General features: G+C 39.6%; 1 protein-coding gene across 1 annotated transcript in view; it reads right to left on the minus strand.

Moving 5' to 3' along the window:
• The window catches only part of GLY2 (Metallo-hydrolase/oxidoreductase superfamily protein), a 53,043-nt gene extending 41,064 nt beyond the window's left edge, over nt 1–11,979 (minus strand). Inside the window, exon 1 of the mRNA XM_087682044.1 lies at nt 11,757–11,979. Within this exon, the coding sequence (XP_087538170.1) occupies nt 11,757–11,887 (131 nt within the window). The 5' untranslated portion in view covers nt 11,888–11,979. The remainder of the gene's footprint in view (nt 1–11,756) is intronic.
• Nucleotides 11,980–21,853: the final 9,874 nt, after the last annotated feature.

Here is a 21,853-nt window from a genome sequence, read left to right on the forward strand (position 1 = left end):
TTTACGTGGACCTTGTCTACTTTATGGAATTCTATTTTTTAAACTTTTTGCAAGTATGATACTTAAATTTGTAGAACTTGGTGTATGTTTGTTTTGTGCAATGTCTTGCCAAAGTGATTGGTAATTGTGGTATACATCTTATGGTTTCATCTCATAAAATCCGTAAAGAGTTGTGGTTTCATCTTGTGGTCCTACGCATTTTTCATGTCTCAAGCTAAACATAACAACATGTCATTAAATGTTTCCTTTTGTTTTTTTTTAACTTTTTTTAAGAATGACATAACCACGTTTTTTTGGGTGACATAATCCACATCAACCTACATAGATACTTAGAAAATGAATTGTATAAGCATGTGGATGGGAGCTTAAAAAGTGTGATCAGTAGTCTTTTGGATTTAGAAACTATTGTGAACCTATTTCATTAATTCGCTACAATTAACTAAGAAAATTAGAAGTTAGATATAAAGTAAAAACTTATTGTTCCATTCCAAGGAATAGATGGCAATATAGATTGACATTGTTGTTTGTTGTAGAGATGTTATGGTATACATATTTTGCTATACGTCTTGTGGTTTCATCTTGTAAAATGAGTAAGAGTTGTTTCGTCTTGTGGTCCTATGTATTTTTCATGGTATGGTTTCATTTCATAAAATGAAACGGGATTATATGAAACCATAACATGAAAAATGACAATCTAGCTCGATGAACATAAGCTTAAACTTAAACATAAGCTAAAATGCATGAGATTTACCATTACCATACATCATATACTGTGCAAACATAGTGCATAACTTATCCATTGAAGTAATTATTCTTAGCATAGTATGAATAACTTGGAGTAACATTATTCTTGACATAACATTGAAGCAACATTATTCTTAACATAGTTTTAAACATCTACACTAGCATGTACTTGACCATTTTCATCCACTCTAGCATACTACATTTGGTTTGTTACCGCTAGAACATCCCATATTGATAGTGCAAATTGCAATTAAAAGCTAGAGAGTGTGTATTTTGAGCATCTAATCACATCTTTTTTCAAAATATATAATTTATTACAAAATCTTCAACTCTACAGAGTGGTCAACTATAGGCTTGCAACAATAATTGTACCTTTAATGCCCAAGATACATGTGCACCCTATCATATGTGCCTCACCCAAGATCTCTTAGATGAATATAATACAACCTTTCTAGTGCATAACAATTGAGATAGCTTGATTACATGTAGGGAAATGAGTACATGAATAAAATCCTCTAAGAATCCCCTCATAATCATCTAGTGAAATGATGAAAAAAACTTAGGCAATTCACAAAACTCACTATATTGAACCAAAACAAAGTAAGAACCACACATATTCAATAAAATGACTAAGCTATTCAAATAGAACGAGATGTTCATGCAATGAGATACTGAAACCAACCTTCCTCCTCGGATAGGGTGGTAAATAACCTAATTAAGCACTATTTATAGCAATTAACAAATTCACAAAACCGAAATGCACACTTTACCACATAATATTGGACATTGGACACCCCCTTGGCCCAAAAACTAGTGCCCCTTTTGGTATTTATTTAACTTAATTGAAGAAGAAGTTGATGTACAATGGGATTCTCCCAATCCCTTTCAGTATTCCAACTCCCCTTGCTGTCCAAAAAGGCCAACAAGTCTTCAATCTGATTTGCCCCTTGATTCAGGCAATCAATTGGCCTTCACCCGCTTTGATGGAGATGGAAAATGCCCAAAAATCAATGATTTGCTGGTCCCTCCACTTGAATAGGCTAAACACAACTTCAGCCCTATTGAATCCAAGTCTTGAAGCTTCCAGTTTCTAGAACACTTCCCAAGGCTGCCACTAATCCCTAATTTCTGCTGCAGATTAGGATTTACAACAGAGAAATCTGAAATTTCTCAACCTCTGGTGATCTCAATGCTGTAATCTTTGGAGCAAGGCTATAGAAAGTCTCAAAGATGAGAGAAAATGCTGAAGAGAGAAAATTCAGACTTTCTTCGCGAAGAACTGAAGAAAATCTATCATTTACTGCTATTGCCATGTCTCATGTCTCAACAGCTCGTAGATGCAAAGAACTGAAGAAAATCAGTCATTTACTGCTGCTGCCCTGTCTCAACAGCCTATAGATGCTGTCACCTATTGTTGATTGGTCTTCTCCTGCCCCTGGCTGCTTCACAAGATCCTCCAATGGTTGCAAATCAATCCAACAGCATCTCCTCCCTCTCTCTTGAAAGCAATACATTAAAAATGCCTCTTTCCAATCTCTAACAATGTTTTTCAGGCTTGCATGAGCATTTTTGACAAGTGGCACCCTTCCCAAATGGTTTTTTCAGTATTATCCATAATTAAATATTAATTTTTAGTCTTTAAATACTGAAAATTAATCTAATAATTATTTCGGTGCCTTGAAAAATAATCTAATTGGCCAATAATTAAATTGGCTAGGCAACTTTCATTCCCGAGTGTCTCTGTGCCATCTTTGACCATCAGATTGACCCTCTTTGACCATCAAATTGGTATTAGGTACCATTAAACGCCACTTCCCTAGAGTGTCACCAACTGACACTTGTGGCCAAATGAATGACCTAGGCCAACAACTAGCACCGTATACCACCAAGTACATGTGCGACATAACTTATAGCAACTTTTGTCTTTGACATCTTGTGATTTCCTTGGGTCCTGAGCTCGTTAATTTACTCTAACCCCAGTTACACCTCACATGTGCAACATTTACTTAACCATGTAATTAGAAATTAATCCACATGTTAAGTGAGCTTTCAAAAATATATATCCTCATGATAGTCCTTCCCCTTAAAATCCTTGCAATCGTCCTCGATTGCGCTACCAAATGCATCAAAAGCAAAATAGTAGATTAAAATATCCACAAGGCATCATAGTTAACACAACATTGCGCACTATTGCTCAATCATTCCATATGCCCAGCACATGCTGAAAATTACCAACCAATCATAACATAACAAAAGACTCACAAAGAATCTCAAAAAACATTGCCACATTATCATGTGACATGTCTATTTCTCATGAGCTCAACTCATCTAGCAAAACAAAACCATAGCATAGCATAACCAAGCATAAACCATGGCTAAAGCATCAATGGCATCATAACATATGCTATTGTCCATGGAACTAGATACAAACCATTGAAACTAAACATAATCTGATCATAAATTGATCACTTTCTGATCTAAGAACTGATCACAAACTGCTGCAAATGTGACCCTAAACTGATCACAGACTCATTGCAAAAAGTAACCGATAATCAATCCAAAACTAATCCCAAAAGTGACTATAAACGGTTCTCAAGCTAATCAAAATTTGAGCTAAAACTGATCAAAATTTGTCTCTAAATTAAGGCAAAATTCATGCTAAATTGATCATAAGATGATGCAAAAGTATAGTTCCAATGCCCGGGTGAAACTCGTACTCATTTGCATACATCTCACAGTGACTAGTACACTAAGTAGTGACCTCGTAGCAAACATACTGTCAACACAGTACCTTCGATGCATGCTGAATATATCCGAGATCCACTACATACGAGAGCTGTCCATAGCTGAAGGAGTGGAAGTACTACCTCCCCCTTGAGCATCAGGCAATACTCCGAACCCTTGCTCTGCTAAACTTGACGAAGCCCGAACTAAAGTCGGCTCTAATTGAAAGGCATCTAGATAAAGTTGCAACAACTGAGGATGGTTTGCCAAGTCATCCTCTTCCATCCATTTGACATCCATTGGAGAATAATTATGAAATTTCACTAAGTATCTCCTGGGAACTTTACCTTTAATTTTTTTTTCCTTATATGCCAAAATCTGCTCAGGCACCAAAATCTCATCCAGGTCCTCAACCTCATACTAAATTTCAGCAAACATATCCTTTGGCACATCACCATGACAAGGCCTCAACAAAGAGACATGAAAGGCATTGTGTATCCACCAATGTGAAGATAATTTCAACCGATATACCACATCATTGATCTTCTCCAACACCTAGAAGGACCCATAATATCTCGTACTCATCTTCGGATACAATCTTTCTCTTCCTTTTATCTTTTTCAGCCTTGCCTTTTCAAAACACAGCAATACATAATCACCCTCTACAAACTGCAAAGTACGTTTGTGGCGATCAACTGCTCTCTTTTGCTTTTCTTGCAATCTCTAAAGTGCATATTTTATCTTTGCATAGGCTACATCCAAGTTTTCCACATATTGATCAACCTCAAAGATATTATCATTAGTTTGTAGAATAGGTGTACCTTCTTGCCACCCTCAACCACCTCAAATGGAGCTTTGCCCGTAGAACTATGCACTGTGTTGTTGTAAGTGAACTCAACCAAGGGCAAATACCGCTCCCACTATGTCTTATGGTCTGAAATATAGCACCTCAAAAGATCTAACACTGTGGAATTTGCTCCCTCAGATTGACCATCTGTCTACAGATGGAAGGATGATGAGAATTTCAGCGTGGTACCCAAATTCTCAAACAACCCCTTCCAAAATAAACTAGTTATCTGAGGGTCTCAATCACTAATGATCGACTCTGGCATACCATGATACTTAAAGATATGCTGCAAAAACAATCATGCCATATAATCAGCCTTTATTTTCTTCCTCGCCGGAATGAAATGGACTTGTTGCTAAACCTGCAAATGATAGTCCATATCCCATCATTCCCTGTAGGTGTCTTAGGAAGCTCAAAAATAAAGTCCATCGCAATGCTCTGCCAAGACCTATTTGGAATAGGCAAGGGCTACAACAAACCCAGCATCTTTTGCCTATCATGCTTTACCTTCTGGCATACGATACATGTCTTAATAGATTATTCTACATCATGCCTCAAAGCTAGCCAATAAAAGAAATGCTCCATTGCCTTGATCATGACATCAATACCTCTATGTGCTGCATACGGAGAAGCATGACTTTCAATGATAACTCTAGGCCTTAACTTCATTGTGACGCATAGTCATCCATGCATCATCAAAAATCCATCTCTTAGCACAAAGTGTTCGTGCCTTTGGCCATTGCAAAGTTGATCATAAACATTAGCAAAGTCTGAATCAGCAACATGTTGCTCTTTCATGCCATCCAACTCAGTGTGATAAACCGTGCTAATGGCTGAAATTTATGGCTTACGTAACAATGCATCAACCACAACATTCTTTAGTATCCAGCTTATTCCAAGCTGTCATAATATCCACACCTCAGAGGTACTTGTCAACCAATTCGATGCAAACATTTGTTTGGATTGTGCCCACGTTGACGGTGCTCTACCTTGCATCAAAAGAGTGGACCACCACTGTAATGCATTCCCTTTCAAGAAAGTGACTGCCTTTCGAATCTTCGAGGACTCTGTGAAGTTTCCCCTTGAATAGGTTGCATCAAACTGCTAAATGGAAGTCAAAGCTTTCACCCTATCTTATACATCACTGAAGGACTTAAACTTCACTACTTTTCCACCCTCATCATAGTCTTTTGCTGCCCCTTTGGGTGTCAAGTTGTCATACACTGGCTGCTGCAAAAAGAGTACATTTACTGAATTTACATCAAAACCAACGCCAAACGAAGCATTTGCATGGCCAACATTCATTCCTTGAGCCCCATAAGCATTCAGGGGTGCAATTGCAGTGCACACCATGCATTGGTTGCTACATACCATAGGGATTTGTGCCATACATTCCTGTATGTGGTCCTTATCCAACCATAGCATAAAAAATCGTGCTTCCATCAAAATATCCTAGCTGCCCCATCATTGCATGCATGCCCAACTGTCCAAAATCCATTGGATTGGCACTTCCGTGATGGCCTTGCATTTGCATTCCTTGCCCCGTAGGTACCAACTATTTTATTTCATTAGCATCTTTGGGAGCTTCAAATGAAGGGTTTCGCATTATCTTCGATGTATCTTGTTGTCTTGAAGGTGTAGAAGACGTCTTCTTCTTCTTGCCTTGCTGTCCTTCTTTGGAGCATTAATAAATCAGGTAAACTGAGGATCCTTTGCCAATTCAGCAAGGATATTTGTTGCTGTCCTCATCCAATTCTTGAATGGTCATAAAATTCCTCTTCACTTCGTTGGTCATCAACCTCTTTATCCCTTTAAGGGCGTGTATTTAGAGGAGCCATCTGGACAGGATGTAGAACAAAAGTAGAGAAAAGAAGGTATTTAGAGAGGGAACACATCCAAACCACAAGCACAGACTACAAAAAGCAAGAGTGCACATACAATATAACCCAAAATCTAAGCGAAAGAAGCCAAAATCTGCTGCACAAAGTCAAAAAATCAATTCAAAATTGCTGGAAACAGCAAAAACGGCCTGTTCTGCCAGTTGCCCAGCCCAAAAAAGTGCTGAAAACAGTAAAACGCAGGCTGCACACTGCATAAACAGGTGTAGGGTACTGTGTTGGACAGCAGGCGATGGCAAATCTACAAAAAACGCAGGTCAAACAGGTCGCTTGTATGGAGCAGCAGCGCCTGATCAGCAAGGGTGAAAACAGTCCTGAAATCAGCAAGAAAACACAGCAGAAGCACAAATCCTAAAATCTAATACCATGTCAAAAGTGGTGCAGCAATGGAAGCGTAAACATAAGCTGTAATAAACTGCTGAAATGCAAGACAAAAGAGAAAGGGAAAGAAAGAACATACTACAGATGAGAACTCAGATGTATGCTCAGGAAATGGAATCCATATACCAAGACATGAGACAGTACAGAAGCAATGTGAGTCACCGGCTGTGGAGGCATTGGCACCTACTCCCTCTCCCCAGAAACTAAGTGATGAATGAATAAGTGGAGGAGTGGAGGAGGGAGCCAGACAATATATAGGACAAATAAATGCCCAAAATATGATTGGTCCGACTAGCTGCAAATAATGCCTAAACCATAATAAACAATGGCAAATAAAATGCCTAAAAATGTCTCTGTGCTCAGCCTGTTGTACCATAAGTACAGACTCAACCATGAACTAACTAATCTGCTAACAACAACATGCATATATTTATCTTTTGATAGTTAGGAAATGCAAATACGAAACACGACAACACATTCCAAACAGTATTTAGGCATGTAGTTTTGCATCATTTTTTAAAATCCAAATCAGGTATACAACATCAACATCCTAACTCTAGATGCAAGCACATGTGTAAGCACCTACCCCCGTCGAAAAATGTAAGAGCAAATTGATGCTCCTCATTCTCATCAGTGTAGAGATAATCAAAAATAGCCCAAGCACCATTGTATGTCTCATCATAGAGTTGCACCATTCTACCAATCAAGACGAATACCGATCAACGAGGATCATATCTCACTGTGAGGAAAAGCAAGGCATGGCATCTATGGCAAGTAACCACTGCCATAGGGTCCACTAAGAATGTTTTGGTGCAACAATGAGGGCAATATATGTGAGGTTTTGGATTGAACCTCACACGGCTCCTTTCCTCACTAATACTTATGTCTTAGCACACCTATGACACTTGGGCGATTTGGTTGCGAGAAAGACCTCAACTCCTCCTCCGGACAAGTGCGAGAATCCTTACCATGGCCTAGGCGTGTCTGATTAATATTTTTTTGGATTTGGTAAATTCCACCTTTCATAGGCATATCAATCTTCTATAAAGTGAATAGATCAACAAGAGAGCCTTAGCACTTTGCAACTATCGCACACAAGCCTCTCTTTTAATAGAGTTGTACGAGGGAATCTCGTCCTTGATCCTCTTGAGGAGGGCTCTAAAATCCTCTATGAAAGACACAAGTTTACTAATCTCCACACCCTCATCAAAGCATGACTTCTCCAAAATTGGATCCTCAATATCACAATAAGTAGATGGTGTGTCACTAAATGACTGCACATTATCGATAATGGGTAAAACTTAATGAAGATGAGAAAAATGGCTTTTCAAGATAAGCCTCAAGCCATACACTTGAAATCAGCAACCCAATCAGCACAATCACAATAATTTGATTGCATACTCAGATGATGTCACTTACATTGTTCTGCCATGCTGGCCATTTTGAAGAACATAGTCCCTTCATTAATAAGTTAGAGAAAGCATGGATCCAATTCATACCGCTGAAATATCTTCTTCCCTACTGACAATCTAGCTGTATGGCTCTTGCTCGATCCATAGATGTTGAAATGCTTGGAGTCAACTACTCAAATGTAACCATCTTCAAAGGACTTATGCAAACCAAGAAACACAAAACTCAAATTTGAAAATGAATGGCATTACCTATCTCTTGCTTTTGTTTAAAAAAACTCGAGCATGGTTCCTTCCATTCTAGACCCTAAAGATGAGTCTCCCACAAGGGCATGAAGTAGATCAAGTATGTATCTATTGATCCTAGCATCAAAGAAGAGTGTATTTGATGTACTGCCATAATCTCTCAACGAGATTACTTGTGTCAACATTACCATGTCAAAACATGCGACCAAACTTGGCCATCTTCTGCGCCCAATACAAGTGTACTTACACTATCCATTCATTATATAACACACCACATTCGGATGGGAAGAATAACACTAGCATTTGCTGAAACAACTCCTCAAATTGCAACTCAATCGGACAGTGCATGAGATTGGACAAGGATGCATAAACATGATCACACTTATCTACAAGGACCTTGATTCACAAGAAGATAAAAATCAATCATTGCCAAAATCATTCTACACACATATAAAGTAATATTAAAAGTGAGAAATAATGCTATGCATTATGTACCTACAAGAGAAGATTCTCAACCCAAGCTTTTTTATGTATGGAACCAGCATGGGATAATATGACATGCAATCTAATACCTATCATCACAATGGAAGTCAACGGTCCAACAACAAGGAACATTTGCAGCGACTATAAAGAGTGCCTCTAGCTCCTGTTGAGACTTGTCAATCAAAAGAGCAACAAGGCACACCCCAACCATTCTAAAGAGCACCAACTGCATTGTGATTTGTAATGCCACAATCTCCTAGTTGGAACCATTGTCACTTATGGACAACATGAACCAAATAGGGATGCCCATTCCATGCCGGTTTGATAAAACAATTGCATAAAGCGAAAGACCAAACACATTGGTCTTAAATATACTATCAATGGCCCAAGCATTATTCTTGGGGAACCTCTTGCTCATTTCTAATATCCACTCATCCTAGATAACTAGTACAAATGGTCTATCCTTGTTCTCTTTTGTGTGTAACACATCGATGGCAATACAACACATATAAGAACCAAAAATGGTTTAACACATCGATGATGTAATGATATCTATAATAAGCAAATATGGAAATTACTACAACGAATACCTTGTTTTGGTCTCATAGACGAAGAGCCTCCAAGTACATCATTGTCCAATCATTCTTGGAAAGTTTACCTACAAGTAGCGATACCATTGGCTTTCAAAGCACTCTTAGATCATGAAGTTGTAGTCTAAAAGAAGAGAATTTCATATTTGATATGAATGTTTGTACTTCCTTTGGAATCATGAAGAACCTGAAAGTGGTGCAACCCAATGGAGAGGCACTTTTCATATGAAATTGCTCTTTGGTTCGCCTCATCTTAGCAACATGACGACATGTTCCAACATCAAACAAATCATCCTTGCAACAATCAATTGCACGTGGATGCACTGGTAAATGATACAAATCAGCTTACAAACCTAGTATACGGCTCTCATGTAGAGCATTTACTCATACAGTAACCTCTTTGTGATCATCTTTATACTCAACCTACACCTTCAATGGGCAACCACATTTTTTTTAAGATTCTCAATCTACAAATTTAAGAGCCCTTTTAAGCTATGCTACTACCACAATTACATGCATATTCCACTATCATCTTGGAAGAACCAGGCTTTTTGGTCGAACGAACCATGCACAATCTAACTTTATGTTCAATCATTATCTCTTGAAGCTTGCGCTCCACAATGTATCATTCTCTTTAGCAAAATATTCATGCATTTAACCTCATCACTTAAACGATCCATTTGACAATTTTTCATCCGTGTTGACGTCCGTTGAGGTCCTCAATCTCAAGATCACTCTTTGTAGTCCATACTCATTGACTATACAAGCATATATCCCCAAAAAATCATAACAATGGCACATTGCATCTGTTGGAAACATGACGGAAAAAGAAAGAAAGAAATGCACCTTCATGCAGAAGCCATAGATGCCAAATCATGATGACTTTCACTCCATTAGATTGGGTGTGGCTCAAATAAGAATTTTGGAGCTTCGATCAAGATGTTCGCCCAGTGCAGCTTATGTGCCAAGATTTTCTACTAGCAATACCGAGAGCATTTTGGGCACAAACAGTTTTGGGCGACTTTGGAATCCTAGTTGATCGAGTTTGCATTCTTTGGCAAGATTTACTTAATCTAGTTGGTTTTACTTTTGCTCTAATGCTATCCATAACACATGATTCTCGGGAGTCCACGCCGGTGTATTTAATGTGGATGTGGGCCCCAAAGAACTTTGAACTGCCACTTGACATCTTTGTTGAAGCCCATGCAACACATGGAGATAAAAAACCGGCAGCCCACGCCTTTTTTGACTAGTTGGGTTTACATGCGGGGTTGGTCTACTAAATTGGGATGGGTTTACTTTGTCATAAAGTAGCGGTCACGATGAGCTCCCACGATCACATGCCTTTGTAGCCATCAATCCCAACTCCCCAGGATCTTAAAGACCCCATGGAAGATTATGTTGAGGGGAGCCCACCTACCCCATACACATCAGGCTATCGGTGTCTTTGGCTAGCGAGTTAGTGGTTAATTAGGATAAGTTTACTACAACCAAGTTGAAAAAAAATGTTCAGTCCCCAGCCATAAGGTGCATTCATTTAGTAATGAAACTGTAATCACTGCTGTGCATTTTTAACCAGGGGCATATCCACTAACGCATTCCCAGCAACATCTTTGCTTTTTGTGCAGCCTGAAGAACTTACAACAGAACTTGTGAAGACAGCAGCTCAAACAGACATCAGGAACAGAGCAGGACAACAGCATTTCAGCCTTTACATACAAGGTATCGATCCCAATTCCAAGATTTGATGGTATTGATTGCATCTTATGTTGTACTTCGACATGCTGCTCTGAGGCATTGAACAAGCTGTAGCCTCTTAACCATGCCATCTCTGGGCGTGTGGATGCAGCTGATAGTACTCAATATATTGTTTTCGAAAGCAAAAATCTGATTTCAATAAGATGCAATATTCTAGGGAATTCTTTCAAACTTCAAGAACTTCAAAATCATAGCCTATTCCTTGCATATCATCACTCTATTGCGGAATTTATCCTTTGAATTGACAAAGTATAATCCATTCAGGAGGCACTGCTTTAATCAGGCTAGAATATACAAATTGGTACTTGGACATCAATTGACGATTCGTATTAGTTTGAGCATTGGGTTTTTGGGTCTATATCTCTTCTAAGTGACTTAGGATTTTCTGTTATCATAAGAATGCACAGGGAATAGCAGAAAACAAAAGCATAGAAACCATCACGACGAGGAACAACAGCTTCGGTTTTTAATTGACATGCAAGACAGACGATCAGACTAGATCATAAGACCGGTACAACCGTGGTGGAACATGCAACAAGTTACTCGAAAAACTGAAGTACAAATTCATAAATCCAACAGCAATCAATGAAGAATTCGATCCATGTGAGGCACTACCACAGAGAGTTTTATATTGTAAGCCAGATCAGAAATCTGTACGCACGAATAGAAGACTCACAGATAAGCATAGTTGTCTTGCAGGCACGGCACTGGCCAAATCTTCATCTTCTCTCTCTCTCTCTCTCTCTCTCTCTCTCTCTCTCTCACATGCGACTGTGTCACTTCCAGGTTAATGTGAAAACATTTCATAAGCGCAAACAATCGTGTGAAAGAACGACACGTGCCGTAGTGCTCGGGTAAGCGCCCCCATGGTGTTCACTCAAACCTGAGGTTTAATGTAAAATGAATCGCAAAGTGCAGCATTACGAAACTAGAGTATATTTCCTGCTCGAAGCCCCACTTCCCATGGCAAGAGTGTCAATGGCCATATTGGTCACGGTGTAGAATCTTAGAGAGGAGGAACTTGACTCTAAGAGCAAGGGCTTTTGCAACAAGATGTGTTGAGCATTGTGAGGGGGCACCACTGGTTGGTTGATCAGTGGCTTATTCTCAAATGCGTCGAAGGTAGTCAATATTAATGGTAAGATGTCCAATGAGTTTTCTTTAAGGAGGTTTATATGTCATGGCTGCCCCTATTCCCTTTGCAATTATCACTAACCCGCTATTGATTATGATAGAATATAAGATACAAACAGGTCTTCTCAAGGAGCTTCCTCTCCCTAATGGTAAGAAATTATGTTGCCAACTATTTGCATGTGACAACTCCAACATTCTAGAAGCATCTAAGTCAAACATTGACTCGGTGTTGATGGAAGTTTGCAACTTCTTCTATAGGGTGACAGGCTCTCGACCCCCTAAGAATGGCTACTTGACTATGGTTACAAGCTCATACAACCTAGTCAAATCTACGACCTGGTCAAATCTTTCGATACCTTGGATTACCACTCGGATAGCTCCCACAAAGAGGTAGAATTTTGTGTAGCTCAAGGCTAAGATGAAGGGCAAAACTAAGCTATATGGTCGCCTCCCAATGGGACTATATGAAGGATCATTAGCTAGCCAAGGACTTATTATGGGGGTATGCAAACATTGAAAATTGGCACTCAATCTCCTAGGATCTCCTATGTGAGGCTAGGAACAATGATGGTCGTGAGCTAGAGGCACTATCGTCCAAGGTGGCTAGGATGCTCTTTAAACTAGTTGAAAGCCTTAATTTGGATCTCTGGTGGGTCCACCTAATGGAATCCTAGAGGTAAGGTGTTGTCCTAGCCAAAGGCAAATGGAGTGAACTGGAGTGGGTGGATGTCCTTCTCAAGGACATGAAATTCAAGGTCGAGCAATCCCCATGGCTAATTCCATCCTAAATTATTAGAAAAAGTTCATTAAAGGTATGAAGTGGAGTGAGAATAGTAGTAGGCATGGGGACCCCTCCTTAAACAGGCACATATGAATATTCCCATATACATACAGCAATGACAAAGTCCACAGGGCACACTAAGGTTTGCCAAGTCTTGGACTAAAAAGGGATCAAGTGAAGGAAAGACATATTGCTACCTTCTAAGGTAGAGTTCATGTGAGTGAGGAAGAGATCAGAGGCAGATTTCATACCCAACCAAGCTGAACTCATTTGTCTTACCTAGCTCATAGTCGATAGGAAAGAAAATTGGCCTACAGCACGTACTCCCACCAAAACCCCCATAGGGAAAGTTATCCTCATGACGAAAGGCACCCCCTCCACACAGCCAAACTTTTAGGTAAAAAAGAATGACAATTACACCAAGCTGTAGGAAGCCTAAAAGACAACCTTCCCTAGAGGCAACTAGAAAGCTTAGAGGTCACGAACAATTAATGAATTTAATAAAACCAAAATGCACACTTTACCATAACATACTTGGACATTGAACACCGTGTTGGCCCCAAAACTGGTGTCCCTTTGTGGTATTTCTTTAAATTATATTGCTATTGGATAGAATACGACTATTTTTTAATCTCCTCTACTAATTTAAAAGCCCCTTATTTACTGTCACAAATGATCAACAAGTCTTTTGGGCAATTTTCCCCTTGATCTTTACCCAAGACTTGTACAATTTGGACGCCTAACTGGCCAAATGCTGCCCCAAATCAAAGGGGATGAGCTAGCCAATTCCTTGAATTCCAATGTTGATTTCAATGTACAATGCCTTTAATTGTTGGCATGAATCCTAAGGTGATTGCTAAACCCTAATTTTTGTTGAGAATTAGGGATTACATAAGAAATCTCATTGTTATTCACTAAGTTTGGCTAAGAAATTCTTCAAATGGCTGAGAAATATTCAGATACTTAGAGCATGGAATAGAGAAGGTGAAACTACTAAGGAGAAAGAAATTTCAAAGTTTCCATGCGAGAAAACCCCTACAGCTGCTCAAAGTCTACCTTGATCAGCATTGAATGATGTGCTTCTTGTCTGAAGCCTCAAGAACGTTGTCACATGCCCATAAATGTTGTTGCCAACCCCAAATGAGCCCCAATTTAATGTTGCCTTAATGGCTTGTGCTATTGTCGCATGTAGCAAATGGTTGTCTTTTGCCCCAGAAATTGATTAGCAACATGTCCTCTCTGTCTCTCGCAAGCTAAACAAATTGAATGGACCTCTACAACCCCCAAACAACCTTCTTCCCCATTGCATGGATCTTTTTGCAAAGTGACAACCTTTTAATTCCATTTTTAGTCATGTTTAGTTATTTAATTATTTTTCAAACTTCATTAATTTTGAAAACTAATTGCAACCCTTCTAACCCTATCCAAACTTAGACATGCCCATTCACAATTTAATTGGCTAGGCCATTTGCAACCCCAAGTGGTCCCCAACCTTAATTGACCCTTAGACAAGCACAAATTAATTAATTAGTACCTAGTATCTTGTGTCACCCACCACTAACACTTATTGGCCAATTAAATTAATCAAATGTTACTAGCAAGAGCAAAGCATCTCAAAAATTTCATGTCCCCATGACAGAGCTTCCCCTTGAAATCCTTATAATCGTCCTCGATTGCACTGCATTGTGCCAAAGCAAAAGTATATTACACAGGAACTTCCATAAGGCATGAATCACGGCCAAGATTGGCCATTGCTTGCTTCAGTTGACATGCAAGACAAATGGTCCGACTAGATTATAAAACTAGTATAACCATGGTAGAACGCACAATAAGATACTCGAAAAACTAGAGTACAAATTCATAAATCTGAAAGTAATCAATCAAGAATTCAATCTAAGTGAGGCACTACCACAAAGAGTTTTATATTGCAAGACAAATAAAAAATGGGTGCATGCAAATAGAAGACTCATAGGTAAGCATAATTGTCTTACAAGCATGGCACTGGCCAAATCTTCATCTTCTTCTATGCCACCTCCAAGAGAATATGAAAATGTTTCATACATGCAAACACTTGTGTGCAAGAACGACACATGTTGTAGTCCTAGAATAAGTACTCCCATTGGTGTGTTCACACAAACCTAAGGTTTAATGTAAACTAAATTGCAAAGTGCAGCATTACAAAGATGGTGTCTATTTCGTGCTTGAAGCCCCACATTTCGTGGGCGAGAGTCTCAATGGCCACATATATAATCCACACATGGACATCGTATTTTGCTATTGTTGCCCACACATGGGACATCGTATATATAATACAGACACGAACATCATATATACTCCGCACATGGACATCATATTTGTTGGGGGCAAAAGGCACCTATGACTAGCCACTTGTGTATTACTACATTGACAGTACCTACACACATGTACATAACAGGTGGTGGATGGCCATCACTATCACTTCATTCTTTATTCTTTCAGTGGCATTTGAATAAAGGGAAGGTCAATTACACATTGTGACTGTTGGAGTTCCCACAACTTGTGTGTGCTCTCTCTTGTTCTTGCTCCTTTCATCATAGCTCTTGCTTCCACTCATGTGCTTCCACTCCGAGCTCACTCCCTTCAACTAGTGTCAAAGACATTGCACTCTTGTGCTTCCACTCGTGTGCTTCCATTCCGAGCTCACTCCCTTCAACTAGTGTCAAAGACATTGCAATGGCATTGAGGAGCTCTTGCGTTTCATTTACTTTAGCCTGAGACAATTCTTCATCCAGATTCCATGGCAAATTCAATCCTCTTCTTCTCGAGGTATGAATCTTGCTCCCGCTTCTTCCCTTATTGCTCCCTCTAGTTGAGGCTTGTTCCAGAGCTTGGGTAACCTTGTTTTAGCCTCAATAAGTGCTCAAAAGCAATCATTACAAGCAGGAGGACCAGCATCACATCATTAGTGCGATTTGCACCATTTTTCCAACTCTTCATGTCCCTTGCACTACTATAGACATTGGCAACTCCTGTAGCTCCTATAGAATCTAATAAAGCTTTGGCAACTCTCCCAACATTTTTTGGGACCTATTAAAGCACCTTTGCAAGTGCATACCTCAATAATTGTTTGTACATTCAGGACAGTTTGCTATAATACAAACAAAGGTAGCCATTACTTCACTATTTAGCTTCACTAATGCTCATACACCTATGCATTGATGATGGGATGCTTGGTATATGCCTTGAGATGCTTCTTGGATAGGTTTGAGCCTTCTTTGCTCAATTTCAAGCAGGGTTCTTTGTTGTATACATAGTATAAAGCAAGTATTTCACTTGAAAGCTTTATGCATTGAAGGCCTATATGCTTCTCGAGTTTGACATATGCCAATGCACATACTTGGCACTAATGTATGGGCTTGGAAGACATGTCTATGGTAACCTTTGAGGCTATGTTTTGAGCCACATTGGATGCTTTGGCACCTTGGTTTTATGCTTTAGTTGCTTCCATCATTGCCATTACGAGCTTGAAAAATACATTTTGTGTTTTATGCTTCTAGATGTATGCTCCATGAATCTTGGATGTCTGGATGTCATTTACATGATGTTTTGAGCTTTATTTTCTCATCTAGCATTCAACTTTAGCTTTAATGGGAGCTATTTGGCTTTATGTATTGAGCCACATTGGCACTTGGATGGACTACAGAGCATTTGGTTTATGTAGTTGAGCTTGAGCTTATTACAATGAGACGGTGGAACTCATTATGACATGTGTGCTCTCTTGATATTTATTGGATGTATTTACCCTATCATGGGTTGATTCGATCTCTTGGCTTGGACTTGGATCTTATGTTTGTCAAGGTGTTGTCAGTGGTATTTATATGCTTCTAGGTTATGTATTTCATAAGAAAATGCCAATTGATTTGGAGGCTATAATTGTCATTTCTGTAGCTATCATTGTGGTAGGCTATTGTTAATAACATTGACATGTATCAATTACATATACAAAGTAACTCAATAAATTTTCTAATGGCCTATAGATAATAAAGTTTATTTACTTGACATTATCCTTTCAGTTCTAGCATCTTCATTGCACTAATCAAGATGTAGCATGGCAAGAAAATAGAATATCTGCTATCAACAAAAAACAATAAAGTGAATTGTTTGTGGAAGCAAAGGAAATAAACTAAACATTTTGATGTGCATGATATATAATGATGTCTATGCTTATTGTATGTATGGTTACTGACACACTGTAGTTGTGACAGTCTTAATTAGTGCTGCTAGTTGTCCCTAGTTTCTTCCTTCTTGGTTGCTTACAATTGGTTATTGGCATATTATTGTAGTTTATCATAGCAGCCTATCATTTCAGTTTTATGCATTCTATTTGAGGGCAATCACTTGGACTTGATAGTCTTTTGCTTACCATTTGTAGACAACTCATTACTTTGGCAATATCTCTTGTCTCTCACTTGATTTAGTTATGGTTTTGGTGCTGATTTGTAGGGTATTACAACAACCCATCTTGCCGTTCTATGTACTTTCTTGGTCTCGTTATGGCTAGTGATTCTCGCAATAGTGCTATCTTCAATATTAAGAAACTAGATGGGACCAACTACACCTATTGGAAGACCTAGATATGACATGTTTTAGTGCAAAAATTGCAAGTTAGACCACTCAAAAATAGGGATGCCAAACCCAAAAACATTGCAGATGAGGATTGGGATGAACTAGATGAGTATATGCAAGTCCATAATCATTTTATCACTCTCTCAGTAGGTTCACTTGTTAACCTGAGTGCAAGACAAAGAAAATAGAAGCAAAAGAAAATTTAAGAAAATTTAAAAATACGAAAAAGGACGGCCCCAGGGGAGGAATAAGAGGAAAAAATGTCAAAAGCACAAGGGCAACCTTAAAACTTCAAGGCAAATGCAAAACGGGAAAGGCACATTTCAAAATGCAAAAGCACCCCTAAATTTTTTTTAAAGAGTGCCAGGCTCTCTCCTGTGCAATTTGTAGTTGGTAGCTCAAAACACATAGTATTGTTATATACAACTAGAAGTTCATCAGCTTGGACTAGATCTTTACACATATCCAATAGCTTCTTTCATCAACCAACTCTTGGGCTTCTCTTACTCCAATTGATAATTAATTTGCTATCCAAAATTGTATTTTTTTCATTTTCATTATCAACATGCATTACATCAATATCTTTCTCCAAATCCATTCTTCTACATGCCTCCAATTCTTTCAAATCTTCCTCCATACAATCAAATTCTCTATTAACACACACTAGAAAGGGGACGAGTTCCCAAAAGGGATTAGGGCATGTATAAAAGCCAAAAAGTGAATGGAGAAGTTCATTCTTGGTGTGTGGCAAAAAGTGGCTCTCCTCTCCTTATTCTCTTATTCTTGTTCTTACTTGTGCCTGAGAGAGTAAGTGAGGAAGTGGGTGAGGAAGTGTGAGGGAGTAAGGGTGAGGGACCGTGGTTGAGAAGCTCTCCATTTTCTCCTCTCTTCTTCTTCTTCCCTTCTTCTTCTCATCTCTTGTCTCACATGGCTATGGAGCATGGAGCTAGAAGGTGGAGGGTTGGGGTTTCTTGGGCTTGCATCTTGGATTGTGGGGCTACCGAGAGGTTCAAGAGAGAAGGGTACTCGATTAGGCATAGGGGTAACCTCACTACGCTCGTAGGGTAGAGGATGTGCATGGCTATGTGAGAGCTAGCCATTAACATTTGATTCAAAACGCTTGAGCAATAAGCAGTCCGTGGGTCTTGGCAATCAAGCGAAAGCTCCCACATTTTGGTTCCATTGCCGGGACCAAGTAATTCGAGCCTTGGGTGTTTGCACACCCGAATCAAGCATTGGAGTAGGGTTTTCCCCAAATTGGTTCTTGAGATAGATAGGTAGGAAGAAAGGCTGTTTGATCTTCATTGCAAGTAAGTGTTTTGGATTCTTGAAGTTTAGATAGGTTGATTTGATTAGCATCGGTATTTGCTTGTGATTTGTAGGCATTTAGGTAGGAAAATAAGGGAAGAAAAAAGAAAAACATAGTCAAGTTTTGCTGTAATAGTAGGCCTAAATCAGGGTACAGAAGAGGAAAATGGGGTTGGAGTTCGGGAAGAAAGAGAAAGGGGCATTGAAGGAGTGTTGGAAAGGGGGTTTAAGACCTTGAGGAAGGGAGAGAGAGAGAGCTCATTTTCACTTGCATAGTTTGAGAGAGAGAGAGAGAGAGAGAGAGAGAGAGAGAGAGAGAGAGAGAGAGAGAGAGAGAGAGAGAGAGAGAGAGAGAGAGAGAGATGACATGTTGCTACAAGAGACCAAGGGAGTGGAGATCGAATTGATTCGCACGATTCGAGTACATACAACGCCTCCAGGTGAGCTACATCAATTGTTTATATGTCATAGATTGTGTCTAGAGTTTGCAGAACTTGGGGTTGAGAATCAAAGTCAAACGCATCGATTTAGTGCCACGCTATGTGTTCATATAGACAGGATCGGACGGTTCAATTCCCATAATCGAATAGTTTGATTTGATCAAGAACATCCGATTTTCAAAATCGGAATTGGACTAGGCCATCTATATGATCGAACATCCAACCAAAATAAAAAATTGAAAATTGACGGTTAGAATCATATCGGACACTCCAAAATCAGAAATCAAAATCAAACTCAAAAATAAAAAATCTGACACCCCATCCTAGGAATCGGACATATGAATAGAACACAAAATTTGACTTGCTCTAACCTGACCAGACCTAGATAGAGGCTAAACCCTAGCTGTAGGACACCCCAATGTGCTCCCAAGCAAGTATATAGAACAAAGAGCAAATTCTCCCAAAGACTTGGCACCCAACAGTCTAGGAGTGACTGCAACCACTAATAACCGTGCCCAATAGAGACCTTGAGTAGACCAAGAGGGCAGCCATAATCTGTGCCTTAGAGCCCCATTGGGCTGAAACCCAACAAAGGGGGGGAGTGAGACTTTCATTGAATTTGTTGCATTCGCACATCAAAATATTTAATCACTTGAAATGCACATGAAAAGTTGAAAGCCTGATTTCGCATGGTGCAGAGTCAAAAGCACTATTCACAAGGTAGTTGCTTTAATTGGAGGACTGTTTGGAATAACAAGGAACTCATACAAGATAACATAAACTGAATGAACTCGCCATTGGGAGAAAACTCCACAATTTTAGGCAAAAGACTTGAGGAGACAAACTGCTTGGAGAAAAAGAGGAACAACACCATTAGGGACTCGATGTTGCCTAACCTGATTAACCCGATCGACACCTTAGTGGTTCAAGAAACAACCGACATCTCTGGTCCTAGCACCAATCCCAAACTAATGAGCTTAACATGGGAGATTTCCCAGTCGATATCCAACAGATGATCAATCGATATGACTCGAAAACTAAGATGGAGCATCATAGTAGGCCAGTTAAGGATATCATAGTTGACCTTGAGAAAGAGCATAAATTAGCAAGGAAAGTACTTGCAAGGCATGGTTGCTTACAATTAGGAATAGTGAGCTCAAAGACTAAGGTAAGAAATAGAAATGTGAGAGGTCCAGCATGTCTTAGTGCTTGCTAATCGAAATAGGGCAGGGCCCAATGTAGAGAGGGAGAGAGCGCTAGAGGCTAACCTTACACTGAGTGAGCTTCTCACGAAGTGACTCTTAGATAAGACGACTGCAGAGTAGAGTGGCCCTAGCAACTTCGTTGTTTCTAGAAGGACTAGGAATCACTCCAAATTCAAAGAAACAAAGATACCCGTAGTTGCTAAGCAACTCAATAAGTATCATCCCGATAATGACCCATATAGCTTCATAGAGCACTTTGAGTAGGTATGCGAGGCAAGTAACCTGACGAACGCTGCTCAATGTGGGCAAGCTTTTGGTCTCTACCTTGGGGATAAAGGACAGACATGGTACACTAGTCTAGACAATGCCGAATGCAACAACTTCAACAATCTCAAGAGTCTCTTCATCAAGAGATTCTCTCAGGCAAGGTACTTAATAACCTTATTGTCCAACTGATGAACGTCAGACAAAAAGATAAGGAGGATATTTGAGATTATGTCACCCATGTGTGGAGTCTCTTTAAGAGAATCCAGCTATAGAGCGACCTAGCGAGCAAGCAGTCTCTACCGTATTCATAAGTGGAATTAGGAGTGAAGAGCTTTACAAGGCCTTGGTGAGCAACTCGAACCTGCAAAGGGGCGTGCTAGCTAGGGTCTTCAAAGAAGCCATATGTGTGGACGACTTGCTCAAAGAGAGAGGTTTGAGGGTCACAAGTTGAGATAGTGCAACCTTTAGAACCTCAGAGAGAGCTACGATCATTAGTGAGAGATCTAGCCAGAGTAACCAAGAGAAAGGAAAGAGCGTTGACTCAAGCCAGGAGTTGGCAAATGTAAAGCTAGAGCTGGCCAAGCTCTAAGAGATGATTAGAAGACCTACTCGACCTCATGTGCAATGCGTGCATTATGGAGGGAACTACCTCTTGACCGAGTGCATGGATCCTAGATCCAAACCTTGTACCAACTGCGGTAGGTTTAGCTATGATGCTATGCACTGCCATTTATTGAGGAGATTACCATATCCATAGCCATAATACTTGGAAAATAGACCACCACACTTTGAAAGGGGAGCTCCATTAGCTCTCCCAATGTCTAATGATGCCAAGCCATATGTCCCTAGGATGGACATTAACCCCACAAGCATACCTAGACCACCTGGACCCTTCATGACCCACCCACCAATACACTATGTAGAGGAGTTGAACAAGGACAACACATATGTAAACCCTTATGTCTCTTACGAACAAAGAGGACAATCCCATTCTGATGGATTTTAGACCAGTAAACAGTGATGGCATTAGGCC

The sequence above is a fragment of the Lygodium microphyllum genome, chromosome 7, assembly GCF_053477565.2.
Source record: "Lygodium microphyllum isolate KBCC chromosome 7, Lygodium_microphyllum_v1.1.10, whole genome shotgun sequence".
Classification (NCBI taxonomy): Eukaryota; Viridiplantae; Streptophyta; class Polypodiopsida; order Schizaeales; family Lygodiaceae; genus Lygodium; species Lygodium microphyllum.